The sequence below is a fragment of the Phaethon aethereus genome, assembly GCF_964289735.1.
Source record: "Phaethon aethereus genome assembly, chromosome: 1".
Lineage (NCBI taxonomy): Eukaryota > Metazoa > Chordata > Aves > Phaethontiformes > Phaethontidae > Phaethon > Phaethon aethereus.
The window spans coordinates 132,896,382-132,912,114 of NC_138575.1; the positions used below are offsets into that span (position 1 = coordinate 132,896,382).

The 15,733-nt window shown below is 40.7% G+C and overlaps 1 protein-coding gene across 1 annotated transcript in view; it reads right to left on the bottom strand.

Annotated features, from left to right (window-relative positions):
- Positions 1 to 15,733, bottom strand: part of SMS (spermine synthase) — a gene marked incomplete at its 3' end in the record, with an annotated part of 53,053 nt that overhangs the window by 21,654 nt on the left and 15,666 nt on the right. Inside the window, exons 2-5 of the mRNA XM_082005140.1 lie at positions 13,814 to 13,934; positions 3,781 to 3,874; positions 2,937 to 3,001; positions 137 to 312 (exon numbers count right to left, since the gene is read on the bottom strand). Of these exons, the coding sequence (XP_081861266.1) occupies positions 137 to 312; positions 2,937 to 3,001; positions 3,781 to 3,874; positions 13,814 to 13,934 (456 nt within the window). The remainder of the gene's footprint in view (positions 1 to 136; positions 313 to 2,936; positions 3,002 to 3,780; positions 3,875 to 13,813; positions 13,935 to 15,733) is intronic.

The window sequence follows — 15,733 nt, forward strand, 5'->3', positions numbered from 1 at the left end:
ATGTGCATGCATATAAGTAGCTTCCTGCATCAGACCCATGACCCTTAGTAATCTGTTAAAATTGTGCCACAGCAAGATAGAAAACAACGCTTCCTACAGTTTCACACAAAATATCGTCAAATGAGATGATACTTACTGACATCCCCACTGAGGATAAGAATATTCCCAAACTGTTTTGAATGCAGAATTTTAATATTCTGAAAAGGTGAATCTTCATCATAAACAACTTCATCTATGTCATACTCCACCAGGCGCCCATCAGCTGTAGGCCAGTATCTATCAATGACACCTCCTCTCAAAATGGCTGGCAGTCTAGAAATAAATTATAAGAAAAAAAAATTCCAAAACATTTGAGAGTGTTTATTTTTTTTTAAAAATTCCCTCTGAACATCCTCTGGATTCAGCATAACAAATAAGTATAAGAGGAGATCTAAGAAAACTTGCAAGATTTAACACTCAACGGATTTAAGAAACCTATCATCCATGTTAAATATACATAACTTGCTAAGGCACAGATGAAATATAAATGGTTTTTCTTTATGTACAACTTCCACAATTTGCATGTGAATCTATTTCTACCCTAAGACAGAGGATTTACATACCAGCCTCTGCAGAAGAATCAGCTCATGACTAGAAACAGATACAATACAAAAACAGAATGCAAACAAAAAACCATGACAAAACCTCTTCCCACCTCCAGCTCAGCTAAGAATGCCATTTCTTTGAGATTAGTGGATCTCACCCTTCTAAATTGTACTGAGAGATATTTTAAATACATATACAAACACAAAAAGTGAACTATTAGTGTTTCAAACTGAAACAGGCCACCCTGCAGTGTATAGGTGATATCAAGGATTGTGCTTAACAGTTTGCATTACTTTTTAAAAGTGCTTCAAGCATCTACATAGATTGTTTTGGGTTTGTTTATCAGTCTTGGCTTTTTTTACTTCCATGTGTAAGTATCTTGGCTCAAATCAATATTTCACCCGTAAAGACAAACTATATTTGAAACGACAGTGAATGGGCAACATGACTGCACTCCATTTTCAGCAAAATGCACAGGTACAGAGTTCATCAGATCTCCCGCACACACACTTCAGAGTTTAGGGGTTTTTTTTTCCAGAGGAGGGTATAGCAGAAGACCAGACATAGACAAGCTTCTTCTAAATTCACTAGTGATTTTCAACAAACAATTCAGAAATATTTTCTACTTTTTACTCAATGGGCCGCAAGATGGCAGCACAGGGTAAGAGCAAGAGCATCTATTCACTCCATCAAGACAACCAACAGGCAATAACTTTTCCAGCAGCATTAATTCTAGTGGAGGTGCATGCGTGAAGCTAACACCAGAAGGGTACAAAGTAAATTTAAAAAAAAAAAAAAAGAGAGAGAAAAAAGAGAGAGAGGAAAAAAGAAAAAGGTTGGGAGGTGTGTAAAGATCCATGCCAGATCCAAGGTTCTAGGAAGTTCATCTTCCTATATTACGGTTATCAAATTAATCCAGACCACTTCAGGCAGACTTTTTCCTGACTCATTTTTAACAACTTCCTATCACGAGGATTCCACAAACTCCCAATATCCTACTTCAGTATTAAAATATCCTCAAAGAGAGCGCATCTCACTCATATACACATATACAAGATTATCTACATTTGCACACTGTGTGCCAGGTGAGACTTTACCAGGATGAAGTAAAGCAAGATAACTACTGTTCTGTGTTTTACAAACAACTGTTAAACACAAAAAATATTATTCAAGGTCCAACATCACTTTTCAAATCACTACCACTTTACTTGTGGTCTCATGTAGCCTTCAGATTACTTTCTGTTATAGTACTGCTTAGCTGTTTTCCCACTTTGTAGTCTGCTCCTTGGCTTTACTGAACCATGTTGATTTTACACTGCTTTTTAATTTTCTTAACCATTTCCACTTCTGACTATGTTCTTTAAAGCACCTGCTGCACCTTCCAGCAAGCGCATGCCTGCAGTAAGTGCTCCCTGGTTTCAGGGTGCCAGTCACTGCCAGACAGCCAGCAAGACGACACCAACATGAGCTGTGTCCTTCCAGATCCCTGGGGAACTCCAATGTGAATGCTGTTTCCACAGCAGGCAACAAACCACAATTAGCATCCCTACAGTTAATATATAACCTTGTATTTAAGTTAGTCAAAATGACAGAACGCTTGCAAAGCCTCCCTCCTTCAGTTATATTTTTAAAAAATGCTACAAAGCACTTATATCTTCTTGGCAGGGCCATAAGCACACAGGTTCCCCCAGGGTTTTTTTCCACATGTGCCCAAGGCCAGCACCACAAGGCACAGCAGGGACAGAGCTGTGAGAGACAGCTGCAGGAAACCTCGTCAGGGCAGGGCCTCCTCCATGGGCTTGAGCTTCATTTTAGCTCCAGCCCTTGCCCCTGGTCCCCTGCCCAAGTCTTCCGCCAGTCCTTGATACCCAGCTTGGTCTTGGAGCTGCCTCAGTACTACAGCCCAGCCTGGCAGTCACAGGGCTGAGGCTGACCCTGGTCACTACCACCAGCCCTGCCTGCCTTGTCCATGAGCCGTGGGATGTGGCCCAGAGGGTACGGTTCATGCCCTGGCCCATCCCCCTGCCACCCTTGGCTCGCCAGCCCTTCCCGAGGAGCCTGCTCTTGCTTTCTGGTAGCATTTTGTCCCACCATTTCATGCAAACATTGCAGCAAACTAAAGAAATAACACTTGCCCAAAATAATAATACTGAAGATGAAACTTAACAAAACGACAAACCTCACAGTATCTTCAATTCTGCAATAAAACAATTTTAAAATATTGGGGAAAAACACACATGTGTAAATTCATACTCCAGGCTACTCATCGCAGTACAGCAAGGCATAATTTGCTTATTATCTTGAATAACTGTGCAGACAAGCCACATACAGGAGTAGACGTATGAACTTACCGTTTCACCCTTTTTATATTGCCATCAAACAATTCTTTCATTCTTTCTTCCACTTTGTTTAGAAGCTGAAAAAAATAGCAAATGCGAGGTGGAATTTATAGGTGATCACTTAATGTACAATATCTGTTAAAGTAGGCTACTTGGAAGGCAATAAAAAGTAGCACCTGTACTGAAATGTAATGTTTGAAATGTAACATTAGATGCCTATGAATAACTAGGTGGCCACCTTAGCCTTGTTACTAGCAAGAATGTGCATATTGTAGCAGCTGCCATCACTGCATTTAGCTGGCCTCCAGGATAAGAGAGACAGAGCTTTCAGGCACAGCCAAAGAGGGAACATGAGAACCCTGCAAGGTTTCATTCCCACCAAAGCAGTGGCCTGTTTCCCTGCACTATGCAATTTCTGGAGCCTTCATATCATGGAAGATGAAATTATTTTTCTCCATGGGGAAGAAGCTTGAATATAGAGGCTCCCCATCTCTCAGATTAGAAAAGGAAAAAAAAGTCATACACTAATATACCAGGCTGTGGGTTGAGCATCACTTCTCCCTCACTGCCGTGGGGACCTGAAGAGACCTGAGCCCTAACAAAGGCCACTATGTCTTTACAACTTGTACAGCAAAGAATATGAGGCCCAGGACATTCAAAAGAGAGAGAGTGCATGTGTGTATGTGCACACATACTCATATGTATATGCAACTACAATAGGTGTTACTGTTCCTCATCTATAAGCACTCAGGTTTGAACTAACTTTGATATTTAAGAATCTGTTGCCAAGATACACTTCAATAGATCTGATGAAAAGAAGGGGCTTCCCATGCAGTTTGACAAGCATCACTCATACCTGATCAACCTCTTCTCTTCCTTTTGTATGATCATCGTAGCTCTGCAGATCTACCAACACTAATCCATGAGGGTGAATTCTCAAATTTGCAAAACTACAAAATAAAGAGAGAAAGTGATGACTATTTTATCAAAAATCTGAGTGAGGAAAGAAAGTCTGAAATTAGTTACATTAAATTCAGAATGCACATTTCTTTTTACAGCCATCTCTACTTGTTGGCAGTGCCAGCTCCAATCTTCCTCTGCAACTCACTAAGCAGCAACGTTGCAAGAGCATGCCAGTCACCACATGACTAATAAAATCAGCAGGCAGCAAGGCAGTGAAACAGAGTGTTTAAACCAGAACAACTATAGTACAAGGGGAATATATACTCCTACTAGTCTCCGCTCTTTAAATAAGGCCTGCTTGAACAGGTGTGTTGTGTTGGTTTTGTTTTTTAACTGAAATCCAGCCTCAAGAAAACAACTGGACACCCTCTTCCCCTGTATCTTCCTTCTCATTTCTTGGTTGTTGCTTGGGGTTTTTTTTGTGGGGTTTTTTTGTTTGCTTGTTTAGAGACAATGTTCACGTACAAAGCTGAATAAAAATCTGTAAGTGAGAAACAGTAAGCATTCTGGAGTAAACTACAGCTTTGACTGGCAAAGAAATTACAGCAGCAAACTCTCATTGATGAACACAGATGCAAGATAAACAAATTCCTGCTGTATATTGTATTTATTAAAAGAGCATTTGAAGACCAAAGAGCAAGGCTTCACCATGCTAGGTGTTGGGTGGACAAATAGAGGACCTTCAAGAACTTGCAACAAAAAAAAAAAAACGGAAAGATAAGGACTATGGGGAAGGACACAAGAAAATAAAAACAGAGTAGCAGAGGCAATATCCTTTCCGCACTGGGGAGGGGAGAAGACAACAAGAAACAGAAAGACTACAAAGGGATTATATAAAGGAAGGCAGAGGAAGCATAAACTGAAAGGAGAGGGCAAAGGAGCGAATGGGAACAGCAACAGCAGAATGAAGAAAGAAGGGTGTTCAGGGATGGAAGTTCATTAATACAACACATAGAAACACCAGGTAAAGCTGCATACAGTTCTTTGTTTGTCTGCTCTAATAACCCCCACTCAGCCTCAAAGGCAAAACACAAACCAACTCTTGTTGACACAAAATGTTTAGGTGACCTCCTATCTCCCCACCCCTCCCACCTTTTCTTGTACCTTCCAGAGCTCCTTTCCTAAACTGTCAGCCTCAATATGAACACCACCTCTCCCATGGTGGTGGGAACTTTGGCCAGCAAACACCCTTAGCTGCAGTCAGAGGAAAAATCCTGAATATTCTGTGTTTTCTGAAGATTATACTTTTTGGTAACTGTAAAATGATCAAATGATGAAACTGAATGAAGTGATTCAAGAATAAAAACACTCTTGCCAGCTTTGGATAGCAGCGATCTGTAACTGTGATGTGTTTACAGTTGATAGAGAAATCAGAGTGTCACCCACTTCACAATATGAGCCTGGGAAGTCTCGGGCGTTTCCTGAAGACTTCACACACAGGTCTTGCTTTCAGGAGGAAAGACATTTCTACACAAGACACACACACCCACCGTGTTTCCCCCTCCCAAGTATCCACAGACTGCCACCACCTTTTAGTGAACCTCCCTACATCTCAGCAATTTGCCACTAGGTGTCCTCCCGACAAGTATTTTTGATTAGGAACCAGAAAACGGCTGCACTTCCAAGGGCCATTAAACAAAACCACAGAATAGCCTTAAAATATGTATTCCCCCCGCACCAGGAAATCAGTCCTGCATAAAACAAAACACACTATTTTACCTTGATGAAAGGATGAATAGAAAATAGTCCATGAGTAAACAAAGATGTTTTTTTTCTTCTTTTTAACCACCAGATAGAGTGCTACCACTTAAGAGACCAGGTTTATGAGCTAATTAGAAGAATAAGAGTGTTTTCAGTATTCAAGACACTTCTAAGGCAGCTTTTTGTTTCTCTCATACAAGCTACATAAGAAAGCATTTAGGGAGAACCAGCAAACTCATTCTACGTCCTCCTGCCAAAACCAAGCAGATATTCTGAACTTTGTCAGGCAAACAATTCACCTGCGTGTTTTAGGATGCTGCACCCCACTCGCTGGTGACTGACACAGTTAAGTACTTTTGATACATGGGCTACTTCATGCTTTGCATAGTGACCACAACATCTTACAGCTAAAAAAAGAGGGGGCAGGGCACACACACTGCTCCCCACCCAGTCTCTATGGGGCTTCAGAGTTCATAAACACTTCTCTGTGACCTTACAACCCCTTGAACCAAAAGTACTCGAATTAGTTGTGTTTCTCCTGGAGTCTCTTGGTATTCAGCACTGGGGGAACAGCTACTGCAAAGGACAGCTCTGGAGAAAACCCTACCAGGATTCTGTTTATATGATTTTTCAAGGCAGCAAGGGATTATTTTATAATGTGCCTAACATGAGAGGAAAAAAAAAAAAAAAAAGAGTCAGATGTAAGTGCAAGAACAAATAGCTTTATCACAAGACTCGAGAACTTAATACCTTTTTTTTTTTTAAGAGAGAAAGACACAAGAGCAGTGCTTGCTAGATGGAAGCACTGGTCACTCCAGCAGGGTTTGGACACAACCATTCATGGTGAAAAGGGACATTTCTAGTGAAGTGCAGAGACCTGCTCCAAGCCCTCAGAGCTGCAGCACTACAGACAGAGATGAGTATTTGCAGTTCATCAGACAGCACTGTTATTAAGTTCTCTGAATCTGGCACAGTGCCAGAAATATTTGCACTCTTGGACAAACTCTTTAATCTGTTTATTCCCATATTCTAGGGTTTGGTTTTCACATTGCACCATGACTTGAGCTTCCTTTTAAATTCCTTTCCTACAAGAATCACGTAGCTGTCATAAGATTTGACAGCTGACATTGTCTTCACTTCCCCTGTGACTGCATGAAATATTTCCTCAGTACGTGATGTTACTGCCTTTGCTTTGGCATCTTTTTGTGGGCAGGAGGCAAGGAGAGGCAGAGAGGAGGGCTGCTCTGAAAAGCACAACCACACAACTTCTGACTTATCCTAAGTGATACGAAGGCATTAGAATACAGAGACAGTAACACTGCAGGAACCATCATTCATTTCGGCAAATTGTAACCTCTACCGGAATAGCAGGGTCCTGACACCTGGTGGGAGGGGAGCAGGGAAGACAGACGAAAAGCAGGCACTAGCCTGCAGCAGTGTAGTGGGGCAAAAATTCAAGTTCTCAGTGTCTGGCTGATAATCTCAATTTATGATAAGTAACATTGAATGAAATTTGAAATTCTCAAAGAAGATGATAGATATCTAGACTGGTTATACCTTGGTAAAGAGTCACTTGGTTGGAAATTAATATCCAAAATATGCTAAAATGCCTGTAAAGATTTAAACACATAGAAAACAGTCCAAGTGTACATTCAGAAAAGCAGTTAGACTAGTAGCATTAAGGCAATAGCAGCAGGCCAAGGCTGAACCCACAAAAGACTAGCTTTGATCAGCAGAGAGCAAAGGCCATGCTAGCTTTTGTTACTTCACACCCGTCTGCTTGGCAGAACGCACATGAATGCAGGTTTGCCGCAGCTCTTAAAAACCCTTCCCCCAAATATTATAAGAACCGCAATAATACAGTTTCCATTTTCTACCTATGAAAATATAGCAGAGACTACTTTACAATCCAAATGAGGGAAAAAAACAACTGTGAAAGAATGAAGTTTTCTTCAAAAGTCTCCTCTCCTGCATCTTGCCTTACTGAAAAATTTCATTTCTGTTTTCAAAACATCTGCCATACCTTTGGTGGGTATTCGCATGTACTTTCATAAAAGCGGTAAGAAAAAAGCGCTCAGCGAGGAGGGGTCCTCTCCTTTCCATTAGGCAACCAAATCTGCACATGAAGAGCCATCCCCACTGTTACAAGGCCCCATTTGTTGCTGCATCTGCATACCTGCCACATCTTCTAGGCCAGTACTCAAGCTTTTTGTGCTTGCATGCAAACAAGTCACAACTACAGAAACGATTTTATTGAGTGCTGCACCTTGCCACCTGAACAATGGGGAACACCAGATCTTTAGAAATAAATCCCAATTGCACAAATCAAAAAGTAACCATTTTAAACTGAAAATTTTGGATGAGCATCCTCTTTGAGTAAAGAGAGCCAGAAGCAAAGAGATTAACACATTCTAAGCAAAAATGTGAATCCTACTTTAGTTACTTCTATGGAGAAGTAAGAAATATTGCAATCCTACATACTTGAGAAAGGATTTACCCCTCGCCACACCCAGGGAATAAAACTGGATAGACAGACAGGTACCTACAAACCTCTTTTCACCCAAAGCTTTTATCTGCTAACAGACTAACTTTGAGTCACTATAGAATAGATAGAATAGTTCAGGTATCTGAAAAATAGTTTACCAATAAAAGCATCACCTGTCAAATTACTCATAATGAAAATCTGCTTATACTAGGAAACCCCAAAATAAAAAAAAAATTGTCACATTGTTTCAATAAAGCATACTGTCTCTTTTTAAAAGGCTCTTCATCTTAACTACAAAGCACTTAGGGACCTTAAAGAACTAAGCTAGCAGTTTTTCACTATACCATTATTTCTGTTCTCTTTTTACAAAATAAAGGAACTAAACTAGCAAAAGCTACGACAGTTCAACACTGTTGCCAATTCCTAGCAACTGCTTCCAATTCTTCAGCCCATTTTTGTACTTTCAGTAACACCACAAACTACAACACTTTTAGCCTGAAATAAAGAGCTGAGGAACGTTCATCCTGCTCCCTTAAAATAATGCCGAGCAGCACGTAGAACGGTTAGCAAAAGATTAACATAGAAAAGAAAAAAGTAAAAACATTCATCCCACTCTTCATGGTGTTAACACTCATCATCTCAATGACATACAAACGAACTTCAACTGGGTAAATCTTGCACTGTTGTGAACAGTGAAGTCAAATACCAGTAGGATTACACTTCTCTAAACAAGCATTCAGACACAGAACAGAAGCTAAAAATGGATGTTTATAGGGGAGGTCAAAGCTTTTAGAAAAGACATCTTCCACTGTAGAAACAGTGACTCTAAGTTTCAGATCTTGTGGGTTTTTAAAAAACTTTCAAGTGGAACATGACGAAAGACGAACATGGATGCACGAAGGACAAGAAAAGCTCTGGTAGCTGTACACAGTATGCAACATAAGAGTACTTGTCTACAGGCAGTGATAGTATTAAAATACAGTATTAGTTGAGAAGATATTCAACAGTTTCCAAAGATTAGCCTTAATGATTTTTTTCTCCTTACCCTAGATTTAATAACTTTTTTTAATCTGTTAAGATACACTGAGGTCTATAACTCTGCACAAGTACCAGATGAGTTAAATGAGATAAAAAAATGTTAGGAATGTGAAGGCTTTAACTGTGCAGTCTAAGCTAGAGTAAGCAACACTTCAGTAAAAGCATGCTGCTTAAGGCAACCCTGAAAACATTCTGCAAGAGATCTGAAAACACACAGCTCAGGGAAACAAGACTAGTGGTGATAGATTTATGTGCCGACTTTTTCAGTAACACTGGAGCCCCACAAAACTCAGGCAGAGATCCCCTCCTGCACACGTTACTGTTCCCCAACCAGTATCGGGGCAAGGGATCTGGCAAAGCATGGAGAAGTGTATCCAACCCCATCACTACACACGGGGACTCTAGGGGCTCAGGTGACTCATTTCCTGCCCAACTCTAGAGCCTTGTGTTGACAATCCCATTAGTAAATGTTTCAGTTGAACTTCCCTCCATTAGGTCCTTTGTTAGAGTAAATCACAAAATAAATGGACCAGGTAGAGTTGCCACATGCGACTTTTGCTTGCTTAACTTCAGACAAAGGAGAAGGGGGATCTGCTGCTTTGGTAATGACAACAGGAAAGCATCCCTTAATCCCCAAATCAGTTCCAATTCGTTTAACAATCGCAGCCCTCCACTAGGCTGTTCACACGGTGTCTTTGTCAGAGACAAAGTTTTGTCAACAGCAGTGCCCACAATTCAGCAATATGTAGGATGGTGCACCCCGCAGGCTACTGGGGTTATCTCTGCAGACTTTGGATTGTAAACAGTGCTTAGCAACGTATTATCTCACCTCAACCTTTTTTTCCCCTGAGATTAGTACCCAGCTTGTTACATCAGCTGTGCATCTTTGTCTTGCCCCGTCACCTCCAGCTGACTAAAAAATGTGTATGTGCATACTGACTAAAATCTACTCACATACAGCACCAACTCATGCATCTTTCATCCTGGGACATTTTTGTGCCCAGTAAGACTCAGCCATCTGCTTGTGATGTACCTACCCTCCACTTTTCTCCTGCTTTTTACTACAAGCTACTTCATTTCTAGAAGTATACTGTTTTGCAGGGAAGGGGGAGGAAGAATCTGCAGGCCCCAGCTAATTTCTTCCTAGCCATGTCAGATACTTTTATTAGCATAAGATTCATACATTTAGGTCTCTAAAATAAAATTGCTAGTATTAAAATAAAGCCTATTTAGTTAGTATCAAATCACAGAATCACTAAGGTTGGAAAGGACCTTCAAGATTATCGAGTCCAACCATTAATCCAGTGCCACCATGTCCCCTAAACCATGTCCTGAAGCACCACATCCACACGTTTTTTGAACACTTCCAGAAATGGTGACTCCACCTCCCTGGGCAGCCTGTTCCAATGCCTGACCACCCTCTCGGTGAAGAAATTTTTCCTAATATCCAATCTAAACCTCCCCTGGCGCAACTTGAGGCCATTTCCTCTTGTCCTATCACTAGTTAGTTGGGAGAAGAGACCAACACCCACCTCACCACAACCCCCTTTCAGCTAGTTGTAGGGAGTGATAAGGTCTCCCCTCAGCCCCCTCTTCTCCAGACTAAACAACCCCAGTTCCCTGTATGCTCACCAGTTCATTCTTACCACTCATGTTTGTTTTGTGGTTTTTTTTTTTTTTAACTGTCCAGTCTGTTAGTCTCAGTGTTCTCACACTAATTTCAGTTACCTGAAACTGCACCAACTGACATAAACAACATATTTGTTAAAGATTGCCTTAAAAAAAGTATATGCAGTTTCTTTAAGTCATCTGAAAACTCTAGAAAACAAAACTGTTAAGGTGCTAAAACTCACAGAAAGTTCTCCTGCACATGCAACTGTTTCCCAGTTTAGTGTGGTTTGGTGTTTGGTTTTGGGTGTTTTTTGTTGGTGGGTTTTTTTTTTCAATGGGGCTGGCAAAGCACAGAAGAGTACTTTAGCTCACACTACCATAGACAGTAAGTTGACTAGCTGAAGTGAGTGTTTTCAAAGAGAAGTAAATCCAGTATGCACTGGAGTTTAAATGACAATGAATATACCAAAAGAAAGCAATAACTAGTCTTTATTAATTTACATTTAACAGTGCACCAGAAAAAATAGCCATTTGCAAAGTGAACGATCTCCTCTTAATATTCAGCTCTTCTGTGCACCCTTGTTGTTCACTCTTCACTTCTGAGGCTGCATCACAAACTGCAACTCCTTATTACATTTAGGATACTCTCCTGGATAGCTTCTCTTAGAAGCTCAACTATTTCCAGACCTGTATTATATCAGAACTTTAAGAACTTATGAAATAAGGGTTAAAAGTCTTCAGTAACAAATGTAATTTTGAACTGACAACACTTGTACATGATTTAAAATTAATTTAATTACTGACAACAGTAATTCGATATTAAAACCAGGCTCAACTAGAACTTTTTGACAGTTAACCGCATGTCTGTTGGGAAGCTCATTCATGGTTGTATTAGTGATGCAGACAGTAAAGCTTGGTACACATGGACACACAAGGAGAGGCACAGTTGTGGCACCTGCATATTTACAAGAGAAGGGGAGACTTCTACAGCTGACTGCTAAAAAAATATGTCAAGTGGAAAGTGACTGAACAAGTCAATCAGCCTATGCAAATCAGGAAAGGCAAAGATGGTGCTGCAGTAGTAGAAAGTCCATTCATGTCTTACATTGACACCTCAGAACTTGGAGCATTTTTAAGTCCACATTTTTTCCTGAAACTCAGTATTCTCTATCATATTTCTCACTGTGAGTTGAAAATATGAACAGCACTAGTCTAAAGGATGTCTAGCATATGATACTATTAAACAAATGAGAACCAATATGTGACTAACTGGCTGCACTCAGCCTGGAGGGCTCAAGGAGCTGAACTCACCTTGACAACAGGCAGGCCACATCCATGCTTACACCACTTAGCCCCAGCTCTCCCTCTGGCCAACATGATACTCCTGTGGCCAAGACAGTGAGGTTTCTCCCTCAATCACCAACTACCATATCAAAGCATCTGAAGTGACATGAGGGCTCTGCTGCAGTCACCAGGGAAGCATTTTACATCAAGCTGACTGTATGCATTGCATGCCCTAGAACATGGCATGAGAAAAGTAAGGCTGAGACCCAAGGTAACAGACCGTCCCTTTACTGCAGGAAGACCACTAGGCCAAACTCCCCATCTTCATCTTCCCACAGCAGTAAGAATATTGTGAACTATCCTCTGGTGCAAAAGCTTAAGTTGCTTGTAGTAGCACAGTGGGAAGTTGGATGATTCCAAGTGTCATGCTGCTGGAAAGCACAAGATCAACAACAGTAAAACACACAGGAAGGAATGCATTTAGAAGCCAGTACGAATGCTCAGCAATTGCTGAAGCCCATCTATTATATGTGGGCTTTCAGGAAACAGCATCCTGTTCTCCCCACTTCCTGCCCACACAGAATAAGAAAGACTGTACAAAAACAAGAGACAGGTAGCAGGTTTTTCTAGGCACATCAAGTGAAAAAATGAAGTATTTTTCATCAGAAGCAGCCAGTGTCACATTTCACAAGCTGTCTAAAACGTACCAAGGACTTCATGAAGCATGATTGGGAAAAATAGAAACATAGGACTAGACTCATGCCAGCTTACTTGTTACCGTAAGTCAGGCCTTAAGTTTACCAGCATAGTTGGTCTACACTGCTTTTATATATAAAATGCATATAGGAATGTACATACAAATACATTCATGCATAGTAAACAGACACCAATTCTAGCAGGCACACCTTCCTAGGATCTGATTTTTCTTCTAGAGGTATCAGTTCTCTGTCAGTACAGAGAGAACTTAAAAATCCTTAAGCAGTTCTCATATGTTAGCAGTGTGGCCAGATGAGCTGCTTAACAGAACACCCAGGAGAAGTGAGACAACAAATTAAAGCTTAATTAGTTTAACTCCAATCCTGAAGAACACCGAAGTAAGTATAGATTTCAAAAAGAACAAAAGCAGCAACTGCCACAAAGGATGTCAAAAACAATTGAATAACTGAACACAAGTGAAGTACTTATTTATAACTACTGTATTAATACTGTCAGATAAATGTATACAGTAACTAACCCTGACACTGTAAAGCAGCTTCAGGAAATAAAATTAATGTGGTTTTGCTTGCAAGTTTATCCCAGCAGGTACTGCTTATGTAAGTGTCCCTAATGACACCAACCACCTTTGTCATGCCATTAGTTACTTCAGTAGCTGCTTGAGAATTTGAAGTGTATAATAAAGTGTTTTAAAGACAGAGATACAAAGTTTTCAACATTCACATGCTAAGGTTAGACTTGAACATTTTTAGACATATTCAATTGCCAGAAGAATTACAAATACATGTAACTGACTTGAGCTGTCTTGCATCTGGAAGGACTGGCCCTGACAGCCAAGACACCACACAGTGTTACTGCATCAATACAGCCCAGACTGTTTATGATAACAGTTGAATTGGTCAAACTGCAAGATGACATGGGCAAGATTATCAGCAGTATTCTGCCTTATTTTAGTTCCTTCATACACAAGGCTGGTAAGAGAACAGTTTGCCCTGCCTCTACCCCAGAAGGGGATCCAACACAGGGAGAAATACGTATTTCTAAGGGAGGACAGAGGCGACAATCTATAGGAAGGAAAAGAAAGTCCACTCACCTGCCATTTTTTTTAACGTAGGTTGCTAAATAGCCATGGTCTTCCCAGTTATGAACTGTCTCTGTCATTCCCTGCTCCTGAAAAATGGGCTGTAGAGCTTTAAGAACTGCATTGCAATCAGCTGTAAGTTTAAAAGAGAAAAAAATAATCAGTAAAGATTTTTTCACTCAAATGAATTCTGCCTTTTTTTTTTTTTAAAGGCTGAACAGATTTTGCTGGCAGCCTGGAGTACTACTCTGAATTCCATCTGAACAACAGCTTTTCAAATGCATTGAAAACTAGACAGGGCAAAATACCCTATCCACTCCACCCTACAAAAGCATCCTTTTCCTAACACCCAGGAAAGAGGCACGCTCCCAGCTGAAATCTTCAGGCTACTATCAAAAAGACCTCTCAGAAGAGCACACAAAAATTCACTTGGAAATAACTAAGGAAGTTACTCTGGTAATTATCTTCAATAGCAAGCTGATGATTTGTTCATAAGGTATTTCTTCAGTCAGAATGTGCTGATTTCAGAAGCCTCAGGTTTGCTCTACACATTAGTCTTGTGGTTTTTTAAAAAATAATCTTCATTACACTCTTTTAGGTGCTCCATTCAAATAAGTGTCCCAAAAACAAGCTGCAATTTTTGTCAGTTGATTTTGGAGTTGACAAGGTGAGTTAGTGGAGGATGCTGGTAAAACTGCACCTACTAGAACAGGAACGAACCTGGAAAGACTGTCATACCAGTAAGTGTCAGTGAGGATATTTACAAAAAATTTTAATCTACAGGCTGTTCCCAGTGAGGTAAGTATCATAATTTTCCTTCATAACACAAAAACCTAAGCCACTATGGTCATGCAATATGTCAATAATGTAACCAGCATTGAGTCTATCAGAGAAATCACCTGGCACAGCCACATTATGGAAGCCACTTTATAACCAAGTGCTTCAGCAGTGACACATTGTTCCCCCTGCCCCAACTTCAATATTCCCAAAGTAATTACTTTGTTTAACTCCCTGACCCTAAATGCATATACCTTGGAAACCAGCAAGTATAGCCTGCAGACAAAAGAAAGAATCACACAGAATCACACAGAATCACACAGAATCACACAGAATCACACAGAATCACACAGAATCACACAGAATCACACAGAATCACACAGAATCACACAGAATCACACAGAATCACACAGAATCACACAGAATCACACAGAATCACACAGAATCACACAGAATCACACAGAATCACACAGAATCACACAGAATCACACAGAATCACACAGAATCACACAGAATCACACAGAATCACACAGAATCACACAGAATCACACAGAATCACACAGAATCACACAGAATCACACAGAATCACACAGAATCACACAGAATCACACAGAATCACACAGAATCACACAGAATCACACAGAATCACACAGAATCACACAGAATCACACAGAATCACACAGAATCACACAGAATCACACAGAATCACACAGAATCACACAGAATCACACAGAATCACACAGAATCACACAGAATCACACAGAATCACACAGAATCACACAGAATCACACAGAATCACAGAATCTGGAAAGGACCTTCAAGATCATCAAGTCTAACTGTTAACCCAACACCACTATGTCCCCCAAACCATGTCCCGAAGTGCCACGTCTACACGTTTTTTGAATACTTCCAGAGATGGTGACTCCACCACCTCCCTGGGCAACCTGTTCCAGTGCCTGACCACCCTCTCGGTGAAGAAGTTTTTCCTAATATCCAATCTAAACCTCCCCTGGAGCAACTTGAGGCCATTTCCTCTTGTCCTATCACTAGTTCCTTGGGTGAAGAGACCAACATCCACCTCACCACAACCCCCTTCCAGGTAGTTGTAGAGAGCGACAGGGTCCCCCCTCAGCCTCCTCTTCTCTAGACTAAACA